This window comes from Mirounga angustirostris, unplaced genomic scaffold (assembly GCF_029215605.1).
Source record: "Mirounga angustirostris isolate CCGP_5_RB_7025 unplaced genomic scaffold, mMirAng1.0.hap1 SCAF_3, whole genome shotgun sequence".
In the NCBI taxonomy this organism is placed as follows: domain Eukaryota; kingdom Metazoa; phylum Chordata; class Mammalia; order Carnivora; family Phocidae; genus Mirounga; species Mirounga angustirostris.
In genome coordinates, this window is record NW_026991711.1 from 94,334,008 (window position 1) to 94,361,019 (window position 27,012).

At 38.3% G+C, this 27,012-nt stretch overlaps 2 protein-coding genes across 5 annotated transcripts in view; one reads left to right on the forward strand and one right to left on the reverse strand.

Annotated features, from left to right (window-relative positions):
* The window catches only part of EPB41L5 (erythrocyte membrane protein band 4.1 like 5), a 143,116-nt gene that overhangs the window by 115,341 nt on the left and 763 nt on the right, over positions 1 to 27,012 (reverse strand). Inside the window, exons 1-3 of one of the 4 annotated variants that reach the window (XM_064586414.1) lie at positions 25,188 to 25,384; positions 17,532 to 17,719; positions 2,484 to 2,588 (exon numbers count right to left, since the gene is read on the reverse strand). In XM_064586414.1, coding sequence (XP_064442484.1) covers positions 2,484 to 2,588; positions 17,532 to 17,711 — 285 coding nt within the window. In that variant the 5' untranslated portion in view covers positions 17,712 to 17,719; positions 25,188 to 25,384. Of the gene's footprint in view, positions 1 to 2,483; positions 2,589 to 17,441; positions 17,720 to 24,656; positions 24,850 to 25,187; positions 25,385 to 27,012 lie in introns of those variants that run through there. The other 3 variants (XM_064586416.1, XM_064586415.1, XM_064586417.1) reach the window with 3 other exon arrangements.
* On the forward strand, positions 3,319 to 6,278 carry LOC123838410 (ubiquitin-conjugating enzyme E2 N-like). Its single transcript, XM_045867406.2, has 2 exons — positions 3,319 to 3,357; positions 5,784 to 6,278. The coding sequence occupies exons 1-2, from the start codon at positions 3,319 to 3,321 to the stop codon at positions 6,240 to 6,242; spliced, it is 498 nt and encodes a 165-aa protein (XP_045723362.1). The 3' UTR covers positions 6,243 to 6,278.

The following is a 27,012-nucleotide window of genomic DNA, read 5'->3' on the forward strand; positions in this document are numbered from 1 at the left end:
TTATCTGTGGGAGATACATTCCAAGACTCCTAGTGGATGCCTGAAACCACAGATAGTACCAAACCCAATATATACCGTATTTTTTTCTATACATACTTATAATAAAGTTTAATGTATAAATTAGGCACAGTAAGATATTAGTAACAACTAATAATAAACTACAACAATATTAATAATATAGCATAATAAAATTTTGTGAATGTGGTCTCTGACAGTATCTTATTGTACTGTACTCACCCTTCTTTTTGTGATGCTATGAGATTATAAAATGCCTACGTGATGAGATGAAGTGAGAGGAATGGTGTAGGCATCGTGATGTAGCGTTAGGCTACTACTGACCTTCTGACAACATGTCAGAAGGAAGATCATCTGCTTCCAGACTGGGGTTGAACACAGGTAACTGAAACCATGGAAAGTGAAACCATGGATAAGGAGAGACTAATTTATGTATCCTAAGGAAAGAAGGTACCTGAAATTTAATGTTGGCATATTCCTACCTCTTCTCCTTCACAGCTCCGCAAAAAAAAAGGAAGCTATGAATTATTTATCCCTAACATCATTTATTTTTTCATATTATAAGACTGTAATTCCATTATTTGAAAGATGACTGATAAATAATATTAAACTCAACAGTCAACCAGGCCTTTATATCAAACTAAGCAGTACACGAGAATTTAATTTGATAAATGTTTCATATGTCTACTACATGCTGGGCAACACAGTAAGATGAATTCCTTGCCCTCGATGGATTTAGTCTAATCGGAGAGAAATAACATTAAAATGAAAAATAAAAGAAACGCCTCCTATACAAACTCCATCCAGAGATGAGAACTCTGAAACTATGGGAAATAGCTTTGCAAATTTTTTCATGTATGTATGTGTACATATATCCACTTTTTTTTTAAATAGAAAAACTCCAATATATTGTTCTGTAACCCTTTTCTCTACATTATTCTATGTCAATTAGTATACTTTAAAAATCACCATTTTTAATGAGCTGCAGAGTATTGCATTGCCAAAATTTAGCTAGTACTCTGTTGCTAAATGTTCATACTTAAATTATTTTAACTCAGGAAGGGGGACTAGGGGTATGGAAATCAGAGAAAAAAAAATTATAGCTAGCATTATTAACAGCTGTAAATTTAGTCAAGATGTTCTATAAAGGCAACTAAGGAGTTCATCTCCAAAAGATGTGTTTTTAATAGTATCTTATGGAGGTATTCTAATTAATTTATTAATCACACCAAATGAATGAATGCCCCACTCCAAAAAGAACTTGAGAATTCTTATATATTGTTCCTGTGAGTCCTAGATGTACTACAATTAGTGTGTCACTAAACACATACACATACATACACACTCCTCCATCACAGACTTCCAGAACACAGAGCTTAATGTCTTGGTATCCTTATCTCTACTCCCTCCCCCTCCCTGCTACTGTGAATATCCTATTCCAGGCCTTAACATTACTTTTATCCCCAGTATTTGCAATGACTCTTTCTAACTTCAATCTCTGTGCATTCCAAATAATCCTATACAATATTTCCATATAATACTTCCTGAAGCAAAATATAACCTCCTTGCTCAAAAAAACCCTAATCCCTATTATTAGAGAATAAATATTGCCCGTCTATTATTTAATACTTTTGGTATTCAGTTTGGCCAATAATCCACCTTCCAATCTTATCATCTACTACTTTCACTCAAACACCCTCCAGTCAAATTCTAGTATATAGTACTCAGATCTTTGAAAAGCTTCCAACTTCCTACTGTATCACATATACATTTCTCTCATCTGAAATGTACATGGTCAAAGAACATTTATAGAATCAAAGATCAGGAAGGAATCTTGAAGATAACCTAGTCTACTCACCTTAATTTGCAAATGAGTAACTTTTATCACTTACACAAGAACCCACAAAACTCCCATTTTAGCACCCTTTCCATTACACAGTGGTTCTCAAACTTTAGTATGCCCAACTACCAACCCAGTGGTTATTAAAAAGACAGATTTCCAGGGCACCTGGGTGGCTCAGTTTGTTAAGCGTCTGCCTTTGGCTCAGGTCATGATCCTGGAGTCCCAGCATCGAGTCCCACATGGGGCTCCCTGCTCAGCGGGGAGTCTGCTTCTCCCGCTGACCCTCTCCCCTCTAGTGCTCTCTCACTCATTCTCTCTCTCTCAAAAATAAATTAAAAAAAAAAAAGATTTCCTAGCCTCAACTGCAAAGATCATGCTCTAATAATATGGGCTAGGACCAGGAATCACATTTTTTTAACAAGCACTTCAGGTTACTTTTTTTTTTTTTTTTAAGATTTTATTTATTCAGGTTATTTTGAAGGGGTCAAAGCTTCAGACCATAATAAGAAAATCAGAAGAAAAAGAGAATACAGTAAGAATATTTAGTCTTGCAGCACTTAGCATGTCATCTGAAATTTTCCATTTCTACCCCCACATTGGAACCTCCAAAAAAACAGCTACTCACTGCTACTTGTGCAGAATCCATAAATCTCAGTCCAAAATAGTCACTTTCAATAAGGTCCAAATGGTACATTATCTGATCAAAGAGCTCTTGTCCTTTGGCTTTTTTCTGAAATGGTAAGAAAATAAATTAATCAATAAATGACTCATAAGATCAACAAGCCTGAACTGAAGATGGTTTTAGTTATACAAGATCTAGGGGCACCTGGGTGGCTCAGTCAGTTGAGCATCCAACTCTTCATTTCGGCTCAGGTCATGATCTCAGGGTCCTGAGATCGAGCCCCACATAGGACTCCATGCTCAGTGGGGAGTCTACTTGAGATTCTCTCCCTCTGTCCCTCCCCTGGTCATGCACACACTATTCTCTCTCTAATAAATAAATAATAAAACATTACTTGCAATACCAAAAATACTACCATATATCAGGTAACGTGTAAGATACTATAATTTTCCAATAAACTACTTAAGGCCAAAAGAGAATTTGTGATCTATATGCACTTTTGCAGAAAGTGTTACTTCCTATCAACCAACAAACATCACCTTGTACTAAACGCTGTAAGGGGAAACTCTTGTCTTGTTGATTTTGAGAGTCTCTAATTCAAAGGAGCCTTATAATGTGATTGGAAAGAAAAAACACAAGAAAACTTAGAACACTGAAGTATGAATCATGTGGAACTAACTATATACTTGCCAACAGATTTTAGAGATGAGATAGTCACAGAGACTAGAAGCATCAGTGAAAACTTGGGAGATCAGCCTTAAAATGGAAAAGAATGTCAGGTAGGAAATAGCAAAAATAAAAATAGAAGGTGGGAGGAAATACGGGACAATGAAAAAATATGGCCATCAATGGAGAAGATACCAAATGGGGAGGGAGGGTCAGTAATAAGCAAAGAAACTTGTTTGGAAAAAGCAGTTCTCAAAGTGTGGTCTCAGGACCCAAAGGTTCCCCCAGATACTTTCCAAAAGATCCACAAGGTCCTAGGATTCTCCTCACATAACTCAATCAAAACAATATATTGCAACAGAGTAAATGCAGAAGCAGAAAAGAGAATCTAAGTATGTTCTCTTAGACCAGACATTAAAGAGATAGGCAAAAGTGCATAAGACGATACTACACTTCTCACTAAATTCTTTTGTTGTTTAGTGAAATAGCTGTTTTTCACAAATACTTGTATGTTTAAAAAAAAAAAAATACTTGTATGTTGCTAGGGAGCCTGGATGGCTCAGTGGGTTAAGTGTCTGACTTTGGCTCAGGTCATGATCTCAGCGTCCTGGGATCCAGTCCTGCGTCAAGCTCCCCACTCATCGGGGAGTCGGCTTCTCCCTCTCTCTGCCCGCACCAACCCCCATGCTCTTGCGCGCGTGCACGCTCTAATAAAATAAAATCTTTTTTAACAAAATACTTGTTTGTTACTTATGTTATAACTTACAAGGGGTAGATTACTGCTGTTTTAAAATTAGCCGATAGATAAATGTTTAATTTTCCAGTTTTAATTTCTAATAAGGTAACTATCAATAGATACAACCCACTTAAGCAAAAGCATTGTTGGGATCTCAATTTTCAACTATTGTCATACACATCCTACCCATGCCCCTCCTCCTATGTAATTTTAAATTATGATTTAGGGTACTTCTTGTAAAATATATATATGCACATACACATACCACACACACATTTTTTTTTTACTGAATCATCAATCTCTGCCTTTTAATGAACATCTTTATTTCAACTTGTATCTTTGCATTTCCTGCACTTTTTACCGCCTTTCTTTTTGATAAATACAAGTGCTAACCAAATATCCCTTTACCAAGAGAAGAACTTACCATGCCCTCATGCCCATGATCTCCCCTCCATCCAATCCTCATGTTTATGAACATACTTTCTCTTATTTCTTTTCTCTGGTTGTGGCTAATTTTTTTTAAGACAACAATCTTTATTTTAGTATTTTGAGCATCTTTACACTCTTACATGTATACATCACATATATCTAATAGCATCTGCTAGATTTGTTTCTCCACTCATTTGAGTTCTTCCTACAGAAATGTTCCCCATGTGGGACTTTGTATGGCTAATCTTTAAAGGTCTTCTATGTTTGAGAATAGTTTAATCATGCTCTTACACTTGAATGACAATTGTCTCCTTAACAAAATTCAAGGTTGAAAGTTACTTTCTTTCAATACTCTCTTAATATTCCAAATGTATTACTCTTTTTCTTGCAGCTTATGTTACTGTTGAAAAGTACGATGACAATTTGAATTCTGGTCCTTAATAATGTTATTAATTCTCTTGGTAAAAGTTTTTAGACTTCTCTAACTCCGATAGTCTTAAATTTCAATATAATGTAACTAGGTGTGTTTTTTTTTCCTTAACTGTATTTGCTATTCTATTGGGCTTTTAAAGCTGCGATCTTTTATCTCCCTTTAATTCTGGGAAAACTATTTATTTCCTCAAGTATTTTTCCTCTGTTTTTCTCATTTTAAAATTCCTACCTAAGTGCTGGCACTTCTTTCTTTTTCTTAAACATATGTTCATTTAATACAATTACTCTGATAATTATGGTTTATTTGTCCATTTAACAAATACTTAACATGGAAAGAAGTTCAGAAAGCTTTAGTAATATGACAAAAATTGCATGACTAAAAAATGACAGACTAGAATTTGAATTCTGCTGTCTCCCAAGCTCCAATTCCCTAAGGGTTACATACCACAACGAGATTTTACCTTGAATGTCACCTCTCAGATCAATTAGATACCCCCAACTTATCACAACCTTGTCTCTAACTTGTTAATAAAATTACTCTCGATGCCTAGGTTCTCCAACTACATGGAAACTTCCGCTACACTGACCCCACTTATTAACATTCATCAGCTTCCATTTCTCCTTTTTAACATAACATAAAATTTCTCATTTTAGCATACAGAATTCAATGCCATTAAATATATTCCCAACGTGTACAACCATCACCATATTCATTTCCAGAACTTTTCATCACATCAATCAGAAACTTGGTACCCATTAAACAATCATTCCTCACACTCCTTCCCTTCAATCCCTAATAACCTCTTTCCTCCTTTCTGTGGCTTGTGAATTTGCCTAGTCTATATATGTTACATAAGTAGAATCATACAATCTATGTCCTTTTGTGCCTGGCTTATTTCACTTAGCAGAATGTTTTCAAAGTTCATCCATGTTATAGCAGGCTCCAAAATTTCATTCCTTTTTAAAACTGAGTAATATTCCATGCGTGAGGCGAGTGGAGCCAGAGTTGAGACCAGAGGCCGAACTCGGGATCTGACAAGCTGGCCAGGCTGCCCCACAGGATTATCAAGGAAACCCAGCGTTTGCTGACAGAACCAGTTCCTGGCATTAAAGCAGAACCAGATGAGAGCAACGCCCGTTATTTTCATGTGGTCATTGCTGGTCCCCAGGATTCCCCCTTTGAGGGAGGGACTTTTAAGCTTGAACTATTCCTACCAGAAGAATACCCGATGGCAGCCCCTGAAGTACATTTCATGACCAAAATTTATCATCCTAATGTAGACAAGTTGGGAAGAATATGTTTAGATATTTTGAAAGATAAGTGGTTCCCAGCACTGCAGATCCGCACAGTTCTGCTATCGATCCAGGCTTTGTTAAGTGCTCCCAATCCAGATGATCCATTAGCAAATGATGTAGCGGAGCAGTGGAAGACCAATGAAGCCCAAGCCATAGAAACAGCTAGAGCATGGACTAGGCTATATGCCATGAATAATATTTAAAATCGATTTAATCAAGTGTGCATCACTTCTCCTGTTCTGCCACTTCTTTTTTGTTTGCATTTAATGGACACAGTCTCAGAAACATTGCAAAATAAAAGCCCAGACATCTTCAGTCCTTCGGTGATTAAATGCACATTAGCAAATCTATGTCTTGTCTTGATTCACTGTTGTAAAGCATGAGCAGAGGCTAGAAGTACCATCTGGATTGTTGTGAAACGTTTAAAAGCAGTGGCCCTTCTCTGCATTTATTCATTTCCCCCATCATGGTTTGAGTATAAAGTACTGTGAATGAAGGTAGTTGTCAGGGTTAGCTGCAGGGATGTGGGTGTTTTTCTTTATTACTTTTTTTGAGGGGGAGAGGTGGTTTTATTTTAATTTTATGGGCTCCTTTCCCCCTTTTTATGGTAATCTAATTGCATTGGTTAAAAGCAGCTAACCAGTTCTTCAGAATATGCTCTCTAGCCAAGTCTAACTTTATTTAGACGCTGTAGATGGACAAGCTTGATTGTTTGAACCAAAATGGGAACATTAAACAAACATCACAGGCCTCACTAATAACATTGTGACTTTGCTGTCAAGTGTAGAATCCTTCCTTCAAGAAAAAGCTTGTGATCATTTTGTATGGCTTGTCTGGAAACGTCTGTAAATCTTATGTTTTAGTAAAATATTTTTTGTTATTCTTAAAAAAATAAAAATAAAAGTGAATAATATTCCATTGTAAGTATATACCATGTTGTTTATCCGTTCATCTGTTGATGAACATTTGAGTTGTTTCCACTTTTTGGCTATCGTGAATACTGTTATAAACAATGGCATACAAGTATCTGTTTGAGTCCCTGCTTTCAATTATTTTGGGTATATACTTAAGTATGGAATATAATAATTCTATGTTTAACTTTTGAGAAACTGCCCAACTGTTTTCCGTAGTAGCTGTGCCATTTTGCATTCCTACCAGCAATGCGTAAGGTTGCAATTTCTCTACAACCTCCCCAACATTTGTTATCTTCTGAGGTTGTTTTGCTTTGTTTTGTTTGATACAACCATCCTGATGCGTGTGACAGGGTATCTCATGTGATTTTTGATTTGCATTTCCCTAATGCCTAGTGATGTTGAGCATACTTTCATGTGCTTATTGAGCATTTGCATATTTTCTTAAGGTTTTTTTTTTTTTTTTTTTTTTTTTGTTAAAGATTTTATTCATTCATTTGAAGCTCCGACGTGGGGCTTGATCCGAGGACCCGGAGATCATGAGCTGAGCTGAAGGCAGACACTTAACCATCTAAGCCACCAAGGTGCCCCCCCCCTTTTTTAATAAAGATTTTATTTATTTGTCAGAGAGAAAAAGAGAGTGAGCACAAGCAGGGGGAGTGGCAGGCAGAGGGAGAAGCAGGCTCCCCACTGAGCAGGGAGCCCGATGCGGGGGGCTTGATCCCGGGACCCTGAGATCACGACATGAGCCAAAGGCAGACGCTTAACCGACTGAGCCAGATGCTTAACCAACTGAGCCACCCAGGCGTCCCAAGCATTTGCATATTTTCTTTGGAGAAGTATCTATTTAAGCCCTTTGCACATTTTTTAAAAGAAAAATTTTATTGAAGTATAGTTGACATATAATATTAAATTAGTTTCAGGTGTACAACAGTGATTCAACGATTATATAAAGTACAAAAGCTCACCACAATAAGTGTAAAGTGTATTTACCATGTGTCATCATACAAAATTATTCCAGTATTACTGACTATATTCCCTATGCTCTACTTTTTAATCACCCTAACTTGTTTATCTTAATCCCCTTTACCTATTGTAGCCATCCTCCTTACCCCACCACAAATTCAATTTTCAGCTGCATCTAGACCATCCTTGCTGCTTACATTCTTCTTTTCCTTCCTCCTAACAAATTATTCCAGGTCACCACCTCTTTCAAACCCGGTCCTCACTTCACATCCTGGTTTCTGAAGATTAAGACCAACAAGATATTATCTTTTCATCAGCCTTCCATCTTTCCCAGCATAAAATGGTAGTCTTTTCTAGAATGTTCATCCTACAATCTCTGTGTATATAAAACCAATTCCTGAGAAACATTTTTCTTATTCATTTAACAAACTCAGATCTCCCTATCCAGCCATTCTCTAGCTGCTGTTCTTTCCTTCCTTCCTTTTACTACCAAATCTCATGGCAATCCTCCAACTTCCCTTCATGCACTTCCCCAACAACTAAACAATATTTATTAAGCACCTACTAGGTACAAGGGACTATAGGAAGTCCCAAAAAGAAGACTGTCCCCAACAATTCCTTTAAACCCTCTAAATCTGGCTTCCAAACACACCATTCCACTGAAATTCCTTTTTCCACTTCATTCTTTTACTCCTCTCTCAATGACAGCTGACTATGCTCTCATGATCTTCCACACAATCAATGTCACCCCCCTCCACCAGGGCTGAATTTTATCTTACTCAGTTCTAATATTCATTAGAACTCTCCCTCCACCATATCCATGTACTAAGCATTCCTTTTGCTGCAGTCTCCGTGCCACTATTAGTCTATAGGCCCACTGTCTTGTGCCTTAGCTACTACAGTCTCCAGGATTTTTTTTCCTACAAAGAATCAACAAAATCAACTCTAAATCATGTCTCTTGAGTACTAAAAAACCTTATTTATTTTTAAGATTTTATTTATTTATTTATTTGACAGAGAGACAGTGAGAGAGGGAACACAAGCAGGGAGGGTGGGAGAGGGAGAAGCAGGCCTCCCGCTGAGCAGAGAGCCCCATGCGGGGCTCAATCCCAGGACCCTGGGATCATGACCTGAGCTGAAGGCAGACACTTAACGAATGAGCTACCCAGGGGCCCCACTAAAAAACCTTAAGTGGAATAAAACACAAGCATGCAAAAATCCATGGTTTTTTTTTAAAGATTTTATTTATTTATTTGACAGAGAGAGACACAGCAAGAGAGGGAACACAAGCAGGGGGAGTGGGAGAGGGAGAAGCAAGCTCCCAGCTGAGCAGGGAGCCCGATGCAGGGCCCGATCCCAGGCCACTGGGATCATGACCTGAGCCGAAGGCAGACGCTCAACAATTGAGCCACCCAGGCACCCATCCATGCATTTTTTAAAATAGCTTTGAGATATAATTCACATACCGTACCATTCACCCATTAAAAGTACAAAATTCAAAGGTATATTCACAGATACGTACAACCACCACCATTCTGGAACATCTTCATACCTCGAAAAGAAGCCTTGTATCTTTTAGTTATTGCCCCAACCACCATTCCTACCACCCCCTCAAGTCCCTACCCATCTGCCCTTAGCAACCAATAAATCACTAATCTTTTTTTTTTCCTACAGATTTCTTTATTCTGGATTTTCATACGAATGAAATCATATAAATATGTGGTCTTTTGTGACTGGCTTCTTTCACCTAGCACAAGTTCACCCATGTAGCATGTATCAGTACTTCATTTCCTTCATGGCCAAATAATATCCCGTTATATGAATAAAACACATTTTATTTATACATTCATCTTTTGACAAATAATTGGGGTTTTTTTCCTATCTTTAGGAGAGTAAAAATAACACTGTTATGACTATCTGTGTACAAGTTTTTGTCTAAACATATGTTTTCAATTTCCTTAGATATGTACCTAAAAGTAGAATTGCTGGGTCATGTGGTAATAACTATGTTTAATCACTTGAGGAACTGCCAGGCTATATTCCCAAGCAGCTGCACAACTTTATATTCCTGCCGAAAAGTTTAAGAAGGCTCAGATTTCTCCACATTCTCACCAACACTTAGTATTATCTTTTTATTTTAACCTTCCTAGTTGGTATGTAGTATCTCATTGTGGTTTTGATTTTTGAGTTTCTCTGACAAGTACATGAAAAGATGCTTGACATCCTTAGTTATCAGCTATTTGTATATCTTATGTGCAGAAGTATATCTTATATTCAGATCCTTTGCCCATTTTTAAATTGGGTTGTCTTTTTCTTATTGGGTTGTAACAGTTCTTTATTTTTTTTTTTAAATAAAGATTTTATTTATTTATTTATTTATTTATTAGAGAGCATGCGAGAGAGAAACAGCATGAGAGGGGAGAGGGTCAGAGGGAGAAGCAGGCTCCCCGTTGAGCCGGGAGCCCAATGCGGGACTCGATCCCCGGACTCCGGGATCATGACCCAAGCCGAAGGCAGTCGCTTAACCAACTGAGCCACCCAGTCACCCTGGAACAGTTCTTTATATATTCTAGACACAAATGCTTATCAAATATGTAATCTGCAAATATTCTTTCCCATTCTGTGTGAGAATCTTTTCACTTTCTTGATAATGGCCTTTCAGACACAAAAGTTTTTAATTTTTATAAAAGTCCAGCTTATTTTTTTATTTTGTTATTCATGTTTTTGGCGTCATATCTAAAAACTGGTGCCAAATCCAAGGTCATGAAGATTTGTCCCTATTTTTTATTCTATGAGTTTTATAGTCTTAGCTCTTATGTTTAGATCTTTGATCCCTTTTGAGTTAATTTTTGTATATGGCATGAGCTAAAGTTCCCACTTCACTTCATTCTTTTGCATATGGCTATCTAGTTCTCCTAGCACCACTTGTTGAAAAGACCATTCTTTCCCTCACTGAATGGCTCTGGCACCCTTATCATAAATCAACTGACCATAACCAAAGCAATTTTAAGGAAGAACAAAGCTAGAGATCTCAAAATCCCAGATTTCAAACTATCCTACAAAGCTAATGTTAATAAAAACAGTATGGTACTGGCACAAAAACAGACACAAAAATCAATGGAATAGGATAGAGTCCAGAAATAAATTCAACCTTATATGGCCAATTAATCTACAATAAAGGAAGCAAAAATACACACCAGGGAAACGACAGTCTCTTCAATAAATGGCGTTGGGAAAACTGGACAGCTATATGCAAAAGAATGAAATTGGGACTTAACTATAAGACCTAAAACCATAAAACTCCCAGAGGAAAATATAGGCAGTAATCTCTTGGACCCTGGCCCTAGCAGTATTTTTCTGGATAAATCTTCTCAGGCAAGGGAAACAAAACAAAAATAAACTATTAGAACTACATCAAAATAAAAAACTTCTGCACAATGAAGGAAACCATCAACAAAATGAAAAGGCAACCTACTGAATGGGGAAAGATATTTGCAAATGATATATCCAGTAATAGGTTAATATCCAAAATATATAAAGAATTCACAAAACTAAATACCAAAAACAAAACAAAACAAAAAACCCACAAATAATTCAATTAAAAAACAGGGAGAGGACCTAAATAGACATTTTTCCAAAGACATACAGATGGCCAACAAACACATGGAAAGATGCTCCACAACACTCATCATCAGGGAAATGCTAATCAAAACCATAGTGAGATATTACCTCACACCAATCAGAATGGCTAGTATCAAAAAGACAAGAAATAAGTACTGTGGAGGATGTGGAGAAAAGGGAACCCTCATGCACTGTTGGCAGGAATGTAAACTGGTGCAGCCACTACGGAAAACAGTAGGACGGTTCCTCAAAAAATTAAAAACAGGAACACCATACGATCCAGTAATTCCACTGCTGAGTATTTATGCAAAGAAAACAAAAACGCTAATTCAAAAAGATAAACGCACCCTTATGTTTACTGCAGCATTATTTACAATAGCCAAAATATGGAAGCAACCTAAGTGTCCACCGATAGATGAATCAATAAAGATGTGGTGTATATATACAATGGTGTATTACTCAGCCATAAAAAAAAAAAAAAAAGAATGAAATCTTGCCATCTGCAACAACATGGATGGATCTAGGAGGTATTAAACTAAGTAAAATGAGTCAGACAAAGACAAATACCATGTGATTTCACTTATATGCAGAATCTAAAAAAAAATGAACAAAACACACACAAAAAAAGAGATTCATGAATACAGAGAACAAACTGATGACTGCCAGAGGAGAGGTAGGTTGGGGCATAGGCCAAATAAATGAAGGGGATTAGGAGGTACAAACTTCCAGTTATAAAATAAATAAGTCACAGTGATGAAAATACAGCATAGGGAATATAATCAATAATATTATAACAACTTTGTATGGTGACAGATGGTAACTACTTATCATGGTGAGCATTCATAATGTATATATAATTGTCCCATCACTGTGTTGTACACCTGAAACTAATATTGTATGTCAACTATATTTCAAATGAACACTAGAAAAAATTTTTTTAATTAAGTGAGCAAAGGATTTGAATAGACATTTTTCCAAAGAAGATGTACAAATGACCAGTACACATATAAAAACATGCTCATCGGTAATCATTAGGAAAATACAAATCAAAACCACAAATGAGGTATCACTTCACACCCACCAGGATGACTACAATTTAAAAAATGGAAAATAACAAGTGTTGAGGATGTAGAGAAATTGGAACCCTCCTACATTGCTGGTGGGAATGTAAAATGATACAGTTGCTATGGAAAACAGTTTGTCAGTTCCACAAAAAATTAAACATAGAATTATCATATGACCCAGCAATTCTACTCCTAGGTATCATACCCCAAAGAATTAAAAACATGTATTCCAACAAACACTTGTACATGAATATTCACAGCAGCACTATTCACAGTTGCTAAAAGATGGACACAACCCAAGTGTCCATCAACTGATGAATGGATAAACAAAATATGATTTATCATACAGTGGAATATTATTCAACATAAAAAGGAATGAAGTAATGATAAATGCCACAGTATGGATGAACCTCAAAAACATTAGGCTAAGTTAATGAAGGGTCACAGATTGGATAATATTCCATTTATATAAAACATCCAAAACAGGCAAATCCTTAGAGAGAGAAAGAAAGCCAACTAGCAGTTACCACGGGCTGATGGGAGTTACAGAGTTTCCATTTGGGATGACAAAAATATCTTAGAACTAAACAGAGGTGATGGTTGCACAACATAGTGATTGTACTAAACACCAACGAATTATGCACTCTTTAAAAAGTTTTATTTATGGAATTAATCTCTAAACCCAAAAGGAGGCTTGAACTCATGACCCCGAGATCAACAGTCCCACATTCCTCCAACTGAGCCAGCCAGGCCCCCTGAATTATGCATTTTATTTTATTTTATTTATTATTTTTTTTCTTTTTTAAGATTTTATTTATTTATTTGACAGAGAGAGACACAGCGAGAGAGGGAACACAAGCAGGGGGAGTGGGAGAGGGAGAAGCAGGCTCCCCGCAGAGCAGGGAGCCCGATGCAGGACTCGATCCCAGGACCCTGGGATCATGACCTGAGCCGAAGGCAGTCGCCCAACCGACTGAGCCACCCAGGCACCCATGAATTATGCATTTTAAAGTGGTTAATTTTATGGGGCGCCTGGGTGGCTCAGTTGGTTAAGCATCTGTCCTCTGCTCAGGTCATGATCCCAGGGTCCTGGGACTGAGCCCTGTGCTGGGATGGAGCCCCATGTGGGGCTCCCTGCTCAGCGGGGAGTCTGCTTCCCCCTCCATCCCCCAGTGCTCTCTCGCTCACTCTCTAATAAATAAAATCTTTTTAAAAAATAAAAAAATAAATTAAATGGTTAATTTTATTTTATAGGAATTTTTCTTCAATTCAAAAAAATTATTCATTAAAAAAAAGTCTTAAGAACCACCCCCCAAAGAAACAATTGACCACAGATGTATGGGTTTACCACTGAGTTCTCTATTCCGTTGCAATAATTTATGTGTCTACTCTTTTTTTTTTTTTTTTTTTTAAGATTTTATTTTTAAGTAATCCCTACACCCAGTGTGGGACTTAAACTCACAACCCCAAAATCAAGAGCCACATGCTCCATTGAGCCACCAGGCACCACTATATGTCTATTCTTGTGCCAGTAGCACATCATCTTGATTACTGTTGCTTTACAGTAAGGCCTGAATGCTACTACTTTGTTTTTTGGTTTTTTTCAGTATTGTTATGTCTATTTTAAGTCCCTTGCAATTCCATATCAATTTTAAAGATTTTTTTTTTCATTTATTTATTTGAGACAGAGAGAATGAGAGAGAGAGCACATGAGAGGGGTGAGGGTCAGAGGGAGAAGCAGGCTCCCTGCCGAGCAGGGAGCCCGATGCGGGACTCGATCCCGGGACTCCAGGATCATGACCTGAGCCGAAAGCAGTCGCCCAACCAACTGAGCCACCCAGGCGCCCTCCATATCAATTTTAAAATAAACTTGTCAATTACTACAAATAAATCAACTGGTATTCTGGTGGGGATTATGTTGAATCTGTAGATCAATTTGGGGTGTACTGCCATCTTAACAATGTTAAGTCTTCAAAAACATAGGATAGCTAAGCTATAAATGTTATTTATCTAAAAGTATAGCTACACATGGGCTATATAATTTAAAGCCTTCAGCGCCTACATCAGCAAAGTAGATATATTAAGGTTTTTTTTTTTTTTTTTTTAAGATTTTTATTTGAGAGAATGAGAGAGAGAGAGAGAGAGCATAAGAGGGGGGAGGGTCCCTACTGAGCAGAGAGCCTGATGCAGAACTCAATCCTGGGACTCCAGGATCACAACCTGAGCCGAAGGCAATCGCTTAACCAACTGAGCCACCCAGACACCCGATATATTAAGATTATTATCAAATGATTAACCAAACATTTTTTATTAATTTAAAACTTGGGAGACGCAAAATGATAAAAGACTATTTACTAAACAATACTAAGTTCATAAATCAAAGTTTCTGTGGCATTTCCAAAAAGAAAATTTAAAAATCAGATACTTAGAAATTTCTACCTGATGCTTTTATCATTCACTGAAAGGATTAGGCATTCTCATAGTAATTAGTTTTTTAAAGGGGGGGGGCAAGCAAGTAGAAGGTACTTAAATCCCTCCCCCAGTTTTGAGAGGAAGACAGCAAAAGGAAGAAAATGACCATTGCTACTGGTATATTTTAATCTAAAGTCCATATATCTAAATTATCTTTAATCACTGATAATCACTTACATATTGCCTGGGCAATCATCTTAGTTCCACAATGGCTCACTATGATTACTAGTGACCTTAATCCCAGTGGGAAAGGAGTATGTGTTTCATCCAATTTCCAAAATCAATTCTAAATCCTCTTTTGGAATCATACTAGACTGGTTGAGAAACTAAATTAAAAAAAAAGGGAAAACTTTCTTTTTAGAAATTAATATTCCTCTGGTCTATTTTTGTCTGTTAGTAAAACAGTTTCGCTAGCAGGCCAATGCCCATTTTAAACCCATGCAAGCATCTAGAATTAGAGCCTAATTCTAGGATTTCACCTGCAGAGCTGAAAAGGCAATTGTTCTAGTTCCACAAAAAGTCAAATTTAAAACTCTTGGCTTTTTCACTGCAATTGTCTACATATGAGGTCAGCTAGCACTTCTGGCCTTGATCAAGCATCACATCCAACCTACTGAGCATACCAAGCATAGGAAGCCATTCTGTACCAGTCACTAGCCATTTGTTCCACTACTTTAAAACCTCGTGCTGCTTCTCCTCCACACTACACTGCCTCTTTAACAAGATCCTTTACCAAGTCTACTTTCCTAGTATTTCCTAGCCTCTCCATCCATAACCCTGAGACTGCATACTTCAAACATTAGGTAATAAGAAACTTCTTTCCAGTCTCTTACACAGCAATCTCAAGCTTTTTATCACATATCTAATGATATTTTAATGGAATAGTACACAAAACCCTTAAGATACTTATCAAGAAAGAAATGAATATGAAAACTCCTCAAAGAAGTATCACATATTGGAATGCTTGACAAACCCCAAGAAGCCCTTACAGGAAGAAAATGTAAATACCTTCAAGTCTTCCAGAATCAAAAACCCTAAAGATGTCCAGTCTAACGTAAAAAGATAATAAAACATACCCATGATGATTACTTCAAAACACTTCAAGAAATCCTATGTTTAATTTTATCACATTCCATTATTTTTAAAATGTGTAAGGTATATATCTAGTACATTCTAAATTATCCAATTAATCAGAATATTCATTTAAACAAACTAATTCCTTAGTCTCACTCTGTGAGTTAAAGGTCACAGTTAAAGGTTAAGTTAAAGGTCTTTCAGAGTTTATTCAACTGTATACTGTAGCAGCATTTAGGCTACCACCTTGCACAAAGACCTTTTTTATTGCATTTTGGGTATATAGGTGTATATTAAAAAGAATGTGTAGGGAGGGAAGACTGTGAACATCCAATAACACATCAAATCATACATTTTATAGCTTAGTTACATAAATCTTTTTTTTAAGATTTTATTTATTTATTTGAGAGAGAATGTGCGCAGGGGAAGGAGCAGAGAGGAAGGGAGAGGCAGGGAGAAAGAATCTCAAGCAGACCCCCTGTGCTGAGTGCAGAACGCGATGTGAAGCTCGATCCCACAAACTAGAGGATCATGACCTGAGCAGAAAACCAAGAGTCAGAGGTTTAACTGACTGAGCCACCCAGGCGCCCCATTACATATATCTTTTAATGCAGAATAAAGACATTTGGTATTAGTAAATAGCTCAGAAAGAAACTCAACTGCACCCCAAACCATATAACTACCTCTCTTGCCCCTCAAAAAGGCGTAAGTTAACCCTTTTCAAATATAGACTGTTTCACATCATGAGCTATAATTATACATTCATACCTACAAAAAGAAACCACCTAAAATTTTAATAAAATCACAACATCCTGTCTTAAAATAAAGATTACAGTGTATAAAAAACCTCCTCTGCAAACTACTTTGGAAGCAAAGAGATAAACAGTCAGAGCTGAGGAGTATGAAGTCCTTTTACTGCATTTCATTAAAATTTCTGCAAGCACACTAAAAATGTTGAAGAAATATGTTTTAAGGAAAAGTGAGGAGTGTTTTGAAAATTAAAGAAAAATATAGAGAATTAAAAATCTTGTAGTATACATGTATCATTATTCCCAAATATTCTCATTGTTTTAATAATTGCCCAACAAGGATTGTGAGAAATCCACTAGAGTACCCTATGTACTGCCATCATAAAGAACACACATAAATTCACAAATGATCTGTGCCAATAACTACCCTATCATTTAAATATTTCAGGTAACTTCCATTAATCCCAGAAAAATATTATCATGCTGGGTATCTTGATCCATGTACCTCAATGTTACAGTGCCTGATCCACACTAACCCATATTACCTAATTTCCTCAGGAAGTTACCAGTAGAAAGTTCAAATGAAGAAAGTCGTCTCATATAGAATCTGCAAATGCTCAGCAGGACCTACATACCGGCAAGTCCACACTAACATCAGTACCATCCAGAAGAGACACCCGACATGTGATGATGGACTTAGAGTCTCCGGCGGCAGGAATGTGCGTGGCAGCTCGCTGAGCTTCTCGGAGTCGTTCCTTCTCAGCATGTTTACGCATTGACCGACGCCCAAGTGTTCTACGGAAGAAGCTCAGCATTTTTGTCACTAATAAAACCAGAGAGAGAAAAAGGTATTAGCAGACTCCCCACAATGTGCAGACAAATGGTGTTATTTAGTAAAATCCTATGGCCATTACAGACATACTATTAAAAGGAGCAAGTAAATTTGAAAAACATAATTAAAACTGGCTACTTTAACTCACGGTTTTTGAAAACTTTTATATACAACAGAGCTATGACTTACAGCATTTCTAAACTTACTGGTCTATTTTATAAGAAGCTGACAGACAACGAACATTTATGAAGTTTATCAGGCCTTCTGGGTCAATGAATTTTATGTACAATTGCCGTATATCTCTACAAACATTAGGAGACAATCCATACGCTAACTTATCCTTTGATGATCATAACATTCCTAAAAAGTTCCATTTCTTTTCTGAGCAATCACAATAAAAATACAAAAATGGGCGCCTGGCTCATTCAGTGGGTGAAGCACTCGACTCCTGATCTCAGGGTTGTAGGTCTGAGCTCCACACTGGGTGTGGAGATTAGTTAAAAATAAAATCTTAAAAAAATAAATAAACACATAATCACCTATCTCAGCTAAAATACAAATATAATTCAAATATTATGTTTTTATTAAATATTCTATTATTTAAAGATTTTTAATTGCTATTTAATAGAGTCAATTATTTATAGTGTTAAATTATTTTAAGGCCACTTCTTATCTTTATTAAGAATGTTAAGTTTAGGGGCGCCTGAGTGGCTTAGTTGTTAAGCGTCTGCCTTCGGCTCAGGTCATGGTCCCAGGGTCCTGGGATTGAGCCCCGCATTGGGCTCCCTGCTTGGAGGGGAGCCTGCTTCTCCCTCTCCCTCTCCCTGTGCTGTGTTCCCTGTCTCACTGTGTGTCTCTCTCTTAAATAAATAAAATCTTTAAAAAAAAAAAAAAAAAGGATGTTAAGTTTAATCAAAATAATTAAATAGGTTTAGTAATCTTATTTTTTTATTTTTTTAAGATTTTATTTATTTATTTGACAGAGAGCACAAAAGCAGGAGGAACGGCAGGCAGAGGGAGAGGGAGAAGCAGGCTCCCCACTAAGCAGAAGTGAGCTGAAGGCAGAGCTTAACCAGCTGAGCCACCCAGGCGCCCCTAGTTTAGTAATTTTTAAAATACAGCAAACACAAATGGTAACACCATAAAAACTATCTTGCTAACCTAATGTTTAATTTATGCAAATAAGAGAATGAGAAAAATAAGTTAAAGACACGGATTAATTCCAGAGAAAACAAGAAGTTGAGCAGAAAAGGGAAAGTAATCACAGTATACTACATGACTTAGCTAATAGTTTAAATATTCATAATACTATAAACATTAAATATTGATCTAACCATAACTATAAAATAACTATAAGAGGAGGTATATAACAGAGGTAGATGCAGAGAGCCAATTCCTCATCTTGCCAAGTTGGAATTCAACAGATAATTCCTGAAACCAAATATCAAGAAGTGACAATAAAAGCATGTTACTTAAAATGTGAAAGTGTTTGTCTTGAGGACAGAACTCAGCAGAGTGCTATTTTTCAAAAGAAGCCTTCAGATTAGGTGACTCAACTAGATACATTTATAAACTTGATTAAAATAAAAACTAATTTAAAAATAAATACCAACACATTAAAAAATAAGTGCCTATAAACTGAAGATCATATGAAGATCATACACATATCACACATATGGATATTCCTACATAATTGACTAAAATATGGACAAAATTATGAACAAAGGGTAAGATGTATGTTCATCTACTTAAATCCCAAGAAAATAAAATTTTAGATCCCTTTTCAGTTTACAAAGCACTCATATATAACATCTGGCTGCAGTCTCTTTCTTTTCAGGTTTCTCTTCAGACATTGCTCCTTTTGCACTTTGCTATCCATTCTCATTTCAGCTGCCTAAGAAAGGTACTTGTTACACCAGATGTGGAAAGTCCATGTGTCAGACTCCCTATCTATTTAACTCAACTCTACCTGTATCTCCCCTGAGAAACGTTCTCTGATAACCAGAGTTAGTCACTTCCATCATCACACTTCCACTGAAACTTGAAAATATATTTTTACTGTTTCACTAATCAGATTTTAATTATTTATTTACATGTCTGTCTCATTTATCTTAAGCTCCTGAAGACATAATTCCTATTTTGAATAGCCAACCACCCAGAACATTTCATCATTAAGTACAACAAATGGTAAGTAAATAATCTTACTTGCTTCACAGAAAAACTCCCCAAAATACTGTTTTATTTTGATGAGTAAACTAAGGGTCCGATAAATGAAACCACTGGCCAGGTCCATGATTTAGTAAATAATGAAGACATTAAAAAAAAAAATTAAAAAAAAAATCAAACTCTGATTTTTCTGATTCCAAATCTTGGTCTCTCTATCTCACCGCAGAACAATTCATGTAAAACTTGTATTTTAGAGATAAATCATCAAAGATCATAGCTAAAAAGAGTCTGAATGAAAATACAAGCACAAAACATACATGATAAATTTGTTTTTTTAAAAACTTACTTCAGCTTACTCGACAAATTGCAAGGGGGAAAAGAAATGCAAAGAAAACTACAGATTAAAACAGACTTAAAATACATATCCATCAATCACAATGCACCTACATTAGATCCTAATTCAAATTTTTTTTTAAGTTGTCTGATATTATCATTGGGGGAAGCTAAGTCAAAGGTATATGGGAACTCTACTACTGTAACTTCCACATAAGTCTAATATTATTTCAAAATATAGGAAATTTTAAAGTCACATATTTGTTGGGGCGCCAGGGAGGTGCAGTCGTTTGAGCGTCCGACTATTGGTTTCAGCTCAGATCTTGGGGTCCTGAGATTGAGCCCTGTGTTGCTCTGCGCTCAGTGCAGAGTCTGCTTGGGATTCTCTTTCTCCCTCTACCCCTCCCGCTCATGCTCTCTCTCTCTCTCTCTAAATAGATAAAATCTTAAAAAAAAAAAAAAAAGTCACACATTTGTTGTTACACGTATAATTTATAAGAAGTCTTGTATAACCAGACAGTGGGGTGCCTGGGTGGCTCAGTTGGTTAAGCTTCCGACTCTTGATTACAGCTCAGGTCATGATCTTGATTACAGCTCAGGTCATGATCTTGAGATCCTGAGACTGAGACCCACATCAGCTCTGCACTGTGGAGCCCGCTTAGGAGTTTCTCTCCCTCTCACCCTGCTCACTTGTTTTCTTTCTCTCTCTTTCTCTCTCTCAATCTCGATCAAAAAAGAAAAGATAATAAAAATAATAATAAAATTTAAATTAGATGCATTTATAAACATGATGAAAATAAAAGCTGAAATACTGGAATAATATCAACGTAATAAAAAATTCAATTGCTATAAATTGAGGATTATATCCTCATTTTACAAGTATGCATATTGCTATGTAATTAGGTAAGCTAGCAAAGCCATGACAGTTCTCATTTGAACTTCCTAAGGACATAAATTTGGCACACATTTGAACACTGACTGGATTGTTTATGATAACCAAGGAATTACTGCCATTTTTCTTTTAGATAAAATAGTGGTATTAAAGTAAAGTGGGGATAGAAACTAAACAAATTGCCCAGATAAATGGCCATTGTTGGAGCATGATGGGTACATGGGGGTTCATTATACTCTTCTGACTACTTGAATTTTTCCAAAATAAAAGTTTTTCTAAGGGAAAATCATGTTCAAAATGCACTACAACTGTGATTCCTAGGAAGCAAATGAACTATAAAACAAGTTTTCTGACTTTCACCTTATCTTGTACCTTGAAAATAAAAATTCATTACGCAAGCAGAGTTAACCTGCTTAAGAAAAAACAAAGCTTCTTTAAGATTTAATAACTATGGGGGCGCCTGGGTGGCTCAGTCCTTAAGCGTCTGCTTTCAGCTCAGGTCGGGATAGAGCACCACATCAGGCTCCCTGCTCGGCGGGAGGCCTGTTTCTCCCTCTCCCACTCTCCCTGCTTGTGTTCCTGCTCTCGTTGTTTCTCTGTCAAATAAATAAAATCTTAAAAAAAAAAAAAAAAAAATTTAATAACTATGTATTTTGAACCATAAAACCCAATGCCACAAACAACTTCTTTTTACAGAATATAAAAGCAACTTACATGAAAATAAATTTCAGATGGACTAAGAATTTAATCAAAGAAATGATAAAGTACTAGAAGGAGACAATATATTAAAGAGCTTTTAAAATTTTTTAAAGGATTAATATGCAGTTTAATAAAGAACTATCACAAACCATTAAGATAATGCAACAGAAAAAAAGGGCAAGATATGAAGAAACAAGTTCTAAAAGAGAGTATGAAATGAAAATATGTACAAAATAATGTTTGACCTCAACAATAACAAAGGAAATCTAAATTAAAAAAATAAGATACTATCGGGCACCTGGGTGGCTTAGTCATTAAGCATCTGCCTTCGGTTCAGGTCATGATCCCAGGGTTCTGGGATCAAGCCCCATAGCAGGATCCCTGCTTGGCGGGAAGCCTGCTTCTCCCTCTCCCACTCCCCCGATTGTGTTCCCTATCTCACTGTCTCTCTCTCTGTCAAATAAATAAAAATTTTAAAAATCTTTAAACAAACAAACAAAAAAAGATACGGTCATTTAAGACTCAAGAAAGCCAATGTTGAAAAGGATATGGGCAGGCGAGAATTCTACCACTGAAAGGATATGGGAAAAACAATCACCCTACACTGTCCTCTTTGGAGGATTTAACCACACTATCAAAAATGTTCATGTGCCTACACTTTCACTCAGCAATTATATTTTTGGTAGGATATCCTAAGAAATAGGATGTGATCCAAGTTGTAGAAGTAAGGATTTTCAGGGCATAATTTTAAATTTTAAATATATCCATCAACATGCAAGTAGTTAAACAAATTATGGTACATCAAATGGTATACAACACAGCTCTTTTTTAAATACAATTGACTTAGACACCGACAAAATTTCTAAGTAAAAAATGAAATCAGAGAAAAGTGGTAAGTTTTATCCCTCGTATACACAAAACGACTAAGACATGCAAACTATTGTTGTTGTTTTTTTAAGATTGAGAGGCAGAAACAGAGCATGAGCGGAGAAGGAGGCAGAGGGAGAGGGAGAAGCAGACTCCCCGCTGAGCAGGGAGCCCGATGTGGGGCTCTGTAGGGCTCAATCCCAGGACCCTGAGATCATGACCTGAGCCGAAGGCCGACTAAGACATGCAAGCTGTTAAGTGAGGTTATCTCTGGAGAGGGTCATGTGGAGGTACTTAAGTCCTCTTTAGTAAGAATATATGAATGTGCCAAAGGAGTTTTTAAAAATTATTAAGTGACACCTGGATGGCTCAGTCAGTTGAGCATCCAACTCTTGATTTCAGCTCAGGTCTTGATCTCAGAGTCATGAGTTTAAGCCCTGCGTTAGGCTCCATGTTGGAGCCTACTTAAAAAAAAAATTGTTAAAAGAAAAAAAGTTTTCCCATATTCACTCTTTCTCCATTCCTCACTACCACTTTCATTCTAAATGCTACAGCAGTGGATTTTTAGCAACCACAAATCTGATCCCAGTTAAAAAATCTTTAATGGTCTTGCTCTGGATCCAACTCCTCCTACCTGGCAGACCCTTCAGGCAAACCACTCCCAGCTGTTCACTCTGCTCTAGTATCCCTTCTGCTCAAACCAACTATCTTTTTAACTGTGGACCTTTTTTGGGGGGGGGGGGGGGGCGGGGGGTGTTCCATCTTTCTGGAATGCTCTCTTTCCACTTCACCTCAGAAAAGCATTCCCTGACTCCTTAATCTAAATTAGGTGCTCCTTTTAGTACCCTTAGACTCTTTTTTATAACATTTACCAAAACTGTAATTAAATATCCAATTGTTTATTTTTTTTACTGGGTACTTCCCCACTAAGACTCAAGGATCTGGTCTGACTCATTCAGCAAGATGACCCAGCTAGCACGGCAATCAGCATATTAGGCACTCAATAAAGAACTTGTCTGACACTAAAATGATGCAGTGGAATTCTCAGAGAGTAGGTGTACATGGTTTTTTTGTTTTGTTTTTTAAAGATTTTATTTTATTTATTTGAGAGCGAGAGAGAGCACAGAGGGGGTAGGGTTAGAGGGAGAAGCAGATTCCCCGCTGAGCAGGGAGCCCGATGCGGGACTCGATCCCGGGACTCCGGGATCATGACCTGAGCCGAAGGCAGTCGCTTAATCAACTGGGTGAGCCACCCAGGTGCCCTGTTTTTTTTTTTATCTTTTAATGCGTTTTTAATCTGTGATTTCTCATTTTTCTCTATAAAGAAAGGTATTCTTTACAATCATAAAAATGCAAACTGAAATAATCCATTTACTACCTAGATTAACTGAAGGTTTTTTTTAAGTATGTATCTAAAACTCAAGTTTGTCATGAAATGTGTATACTCTCGTATGTAACGGGTGTTCACATTCTTTGGTAGGCAAATGCTTTTTCATAAAGCAATATACCAATATACAGTAAGTGCCATAGATATTAATATCTTTGGCCTCATTAATCCCAACACAGAAAACGTCCGCAGTAGAGTAACTCAACAGAAGTAATACATATGATTTTCTAATGAAGCTTACCTATAAAAAGAAAACCCTGCAAACTAGCTTACGCGTACTAATAATCCACTATGTTAAGTAGGGTTCAGCAATGTTTTAGCAATGTCAGAAACGGAGTTATGGGTAATTTCCCCCCTAATTCTTAAAAAAAATACTCCTGATATCAATTTAAAATGTTGTCAAAAGGTTCAAAAGACCTGGGTCTTCTCGCTTTTAGCTAAAACTCATGAGATTTAGTAACCATAACGATAGTGACAGGTACAATTAATGTTTACACACCGAAAAACCCCAACCTTAACACGCCCAGAGTCACGGGTGGGGGCGGGGGAGGATCCTTTGGATCCCGCCATTGCTGGGAACCCACCTGCCTCTCACAATTTCCAAGTGGCTGAAGTTTCAGTCCAACGCGAACCAACCACAAAAGTCCACTCGGGTTTTTGTTTTAAGACCGTGACACGAACCACGGTGGGTTTTATCCCTTGACCTGCCACATCCCCCTCGCCAACCAGACAGCTGAGCCGAGACCTCTTAGTGAAGGGCGACCCCCGGCTGCTCGGGAGGGAGTCATGGCCAGGAACGGGCAGGGGTCGGGCCGACAAACATTAACCCGCCTCACCCCCGGCTCCCCGCTCCGGCCGCGCCGCCCAGTATCGCCCGAAACTCAGCGGCCCGGCCCCATTGGCCGCCGCCGCCCCTCCCCTCCCGGCAGGTTTAATATTTTGCCGGCGGGCCGGGGAAGCAGCGGGAGCCGGAGCCGGAGCGTCCCTGGGCGAGGCCGGGAGAACAGAGCCCCGACGCCAGCCAGAAGGGGTCCCCGGAGCGGTGAGGGGAAGCGGGGCGTGGACCGAGCCCGGTACTTGGGCAGTGCGGCCGGGGCCACGGGCCTCGCGCTTACCTGGGCTGGGGACGGAGGCGCGGTGGCTAAGGCGACGCGGAGAGCCGGCGACGCGGGGGTAGAGGTCCCGAGAGCGACTGAACAGGGGGCGACTCCTCTGGAGACGCCAAGAAATGGCGGCCTGAGGCGCGCGCCCACCCTGCGCTAATCCTCTGAAGGACCCTAGCCGTCCGCCGGCCCGCCCCTTAAAGCCCCTTCTAGGCTCCGCCCTCCGGGGGGCGGGGCGCTCTGCTCTTAAATGGGCAATGACGCCGCCCCGGAAATCGCCGGACTGGGTGAGACTCGGGTTAAACCGGCGATGCCAGGCCCTGCCGAATCTGCCACCAGTGCTCGCGGCCCGGCGTCCCGGGCTGGTTTAAAGGGGCGCTGCCGCAATCCAGCCCTGTTTATAAGACTCCTCCTTGGGAGGGGGTGCACGCCCGCGGAGAGCCCCCAAATTAGTCCCATCCCAAAGGTAGCTTAGCGCTGTCTGAGCCCAGCATCAGGTGCTGCTAGATTCATTTATCCATTTGTTCGAGAAATTAATTCACTCAGCAATCTTTAGTGCCCCATTGTTAGAGGAACTTTCATTGTAGTGAGAAAGACGGTAACAAATACATATCAAATAGTGGTATCATGAAGAAAAAAAAGGGAACGGGAAATAGATTTCTGTTTAACATAGAGTGGTCAAGGAGATCCTCTGTGACCAGGGAACATTTCATCCGTTCTTTCCACAGATAATTTGTGAAATTGCCTATTATGGGCCAGGCTGTTTTCTAGACACTGGAGATACAGCAAATAATCAAGACAGACAAAAATCCCTCATGCAGGTTAAGTACTAGCTGGGGAGACAGAAAATAAATGAGATAAATAAGTAAAATCAAATGCTATGTTAGGCAGTGCTAAATGATAGAGAAAAATCAAAGCAGGGGACAGAGATAGGGAATAAGAAGTTGTCATTTTAGATAGACTAGCTAGGTAAGAAGGAAGGCCTCAATAAGGTGACCTTTGAGTGAAAATGGAAAGGAGGTGAAGGAGTGGTTCCGTGGACCCCTGGGGGAAGAGCAGAGGTTAACTCCAAAGGCCCCGTTGGGTGGGTGCTTGGTCTGCTCAAGGAAAGCCAGCATGCCTAAAGGTGAATAAATAGAGCTGTGGAAGGTGACAAGCCAGGGAGAGAGAGCTGTGAGGTGAAGGGCCTTATGAGCCTGCCTCCCCGTCTGAGGAAGTCAGAGAATCACTGGCAGCTGTGAGGGTGTGAAGTGCATGAAGTCCCTGCTGGCTGAGATGAGAATAGGCAAATACTCAGCCCCTTCTGGAGATTTAGCACTGCCAGTCCTCCACCATCCCAAGAATTAATAGTTGGGCTTGGCAGGGACAGCTGGTCTCTGCTCCACATGGTGTTGGCTGGGGCAGCTCAACGGGAGTTGGAGTTACCAAAATGGCCTCATGCATCTCTGTGGCATTTAAGCTGGGACGGCTGAAATGAACAGCTGAGTTCTGACTGGTGCTCTTTCTCTAGCAGGGTAGTTGGGGTGGCTCAAGCCCGGAAGCCTATTAAGGGAAATGCCCAGAAGTCACACCATGTCACTTCTGTTGCCTATTATGGTCAAAGCAAGTCACAAGGCCAGGCCAGTTTCAATAAGATCCACCTCATTTTTTTTCTCTTTTAAATAAATTTCCTTTCCCTACTTTTTAAAAATAATTTCATTGAGATACGTCACATATGATACAATTCACCCATTTAAAGTGTACACTTCAGTGGTGTTTAGTATATTCACAAAGCTGTGCAACCATCATTACAATCTAATTGGAGGGCATTTTTATTTCCTCTCATGGGAGAGGCAGC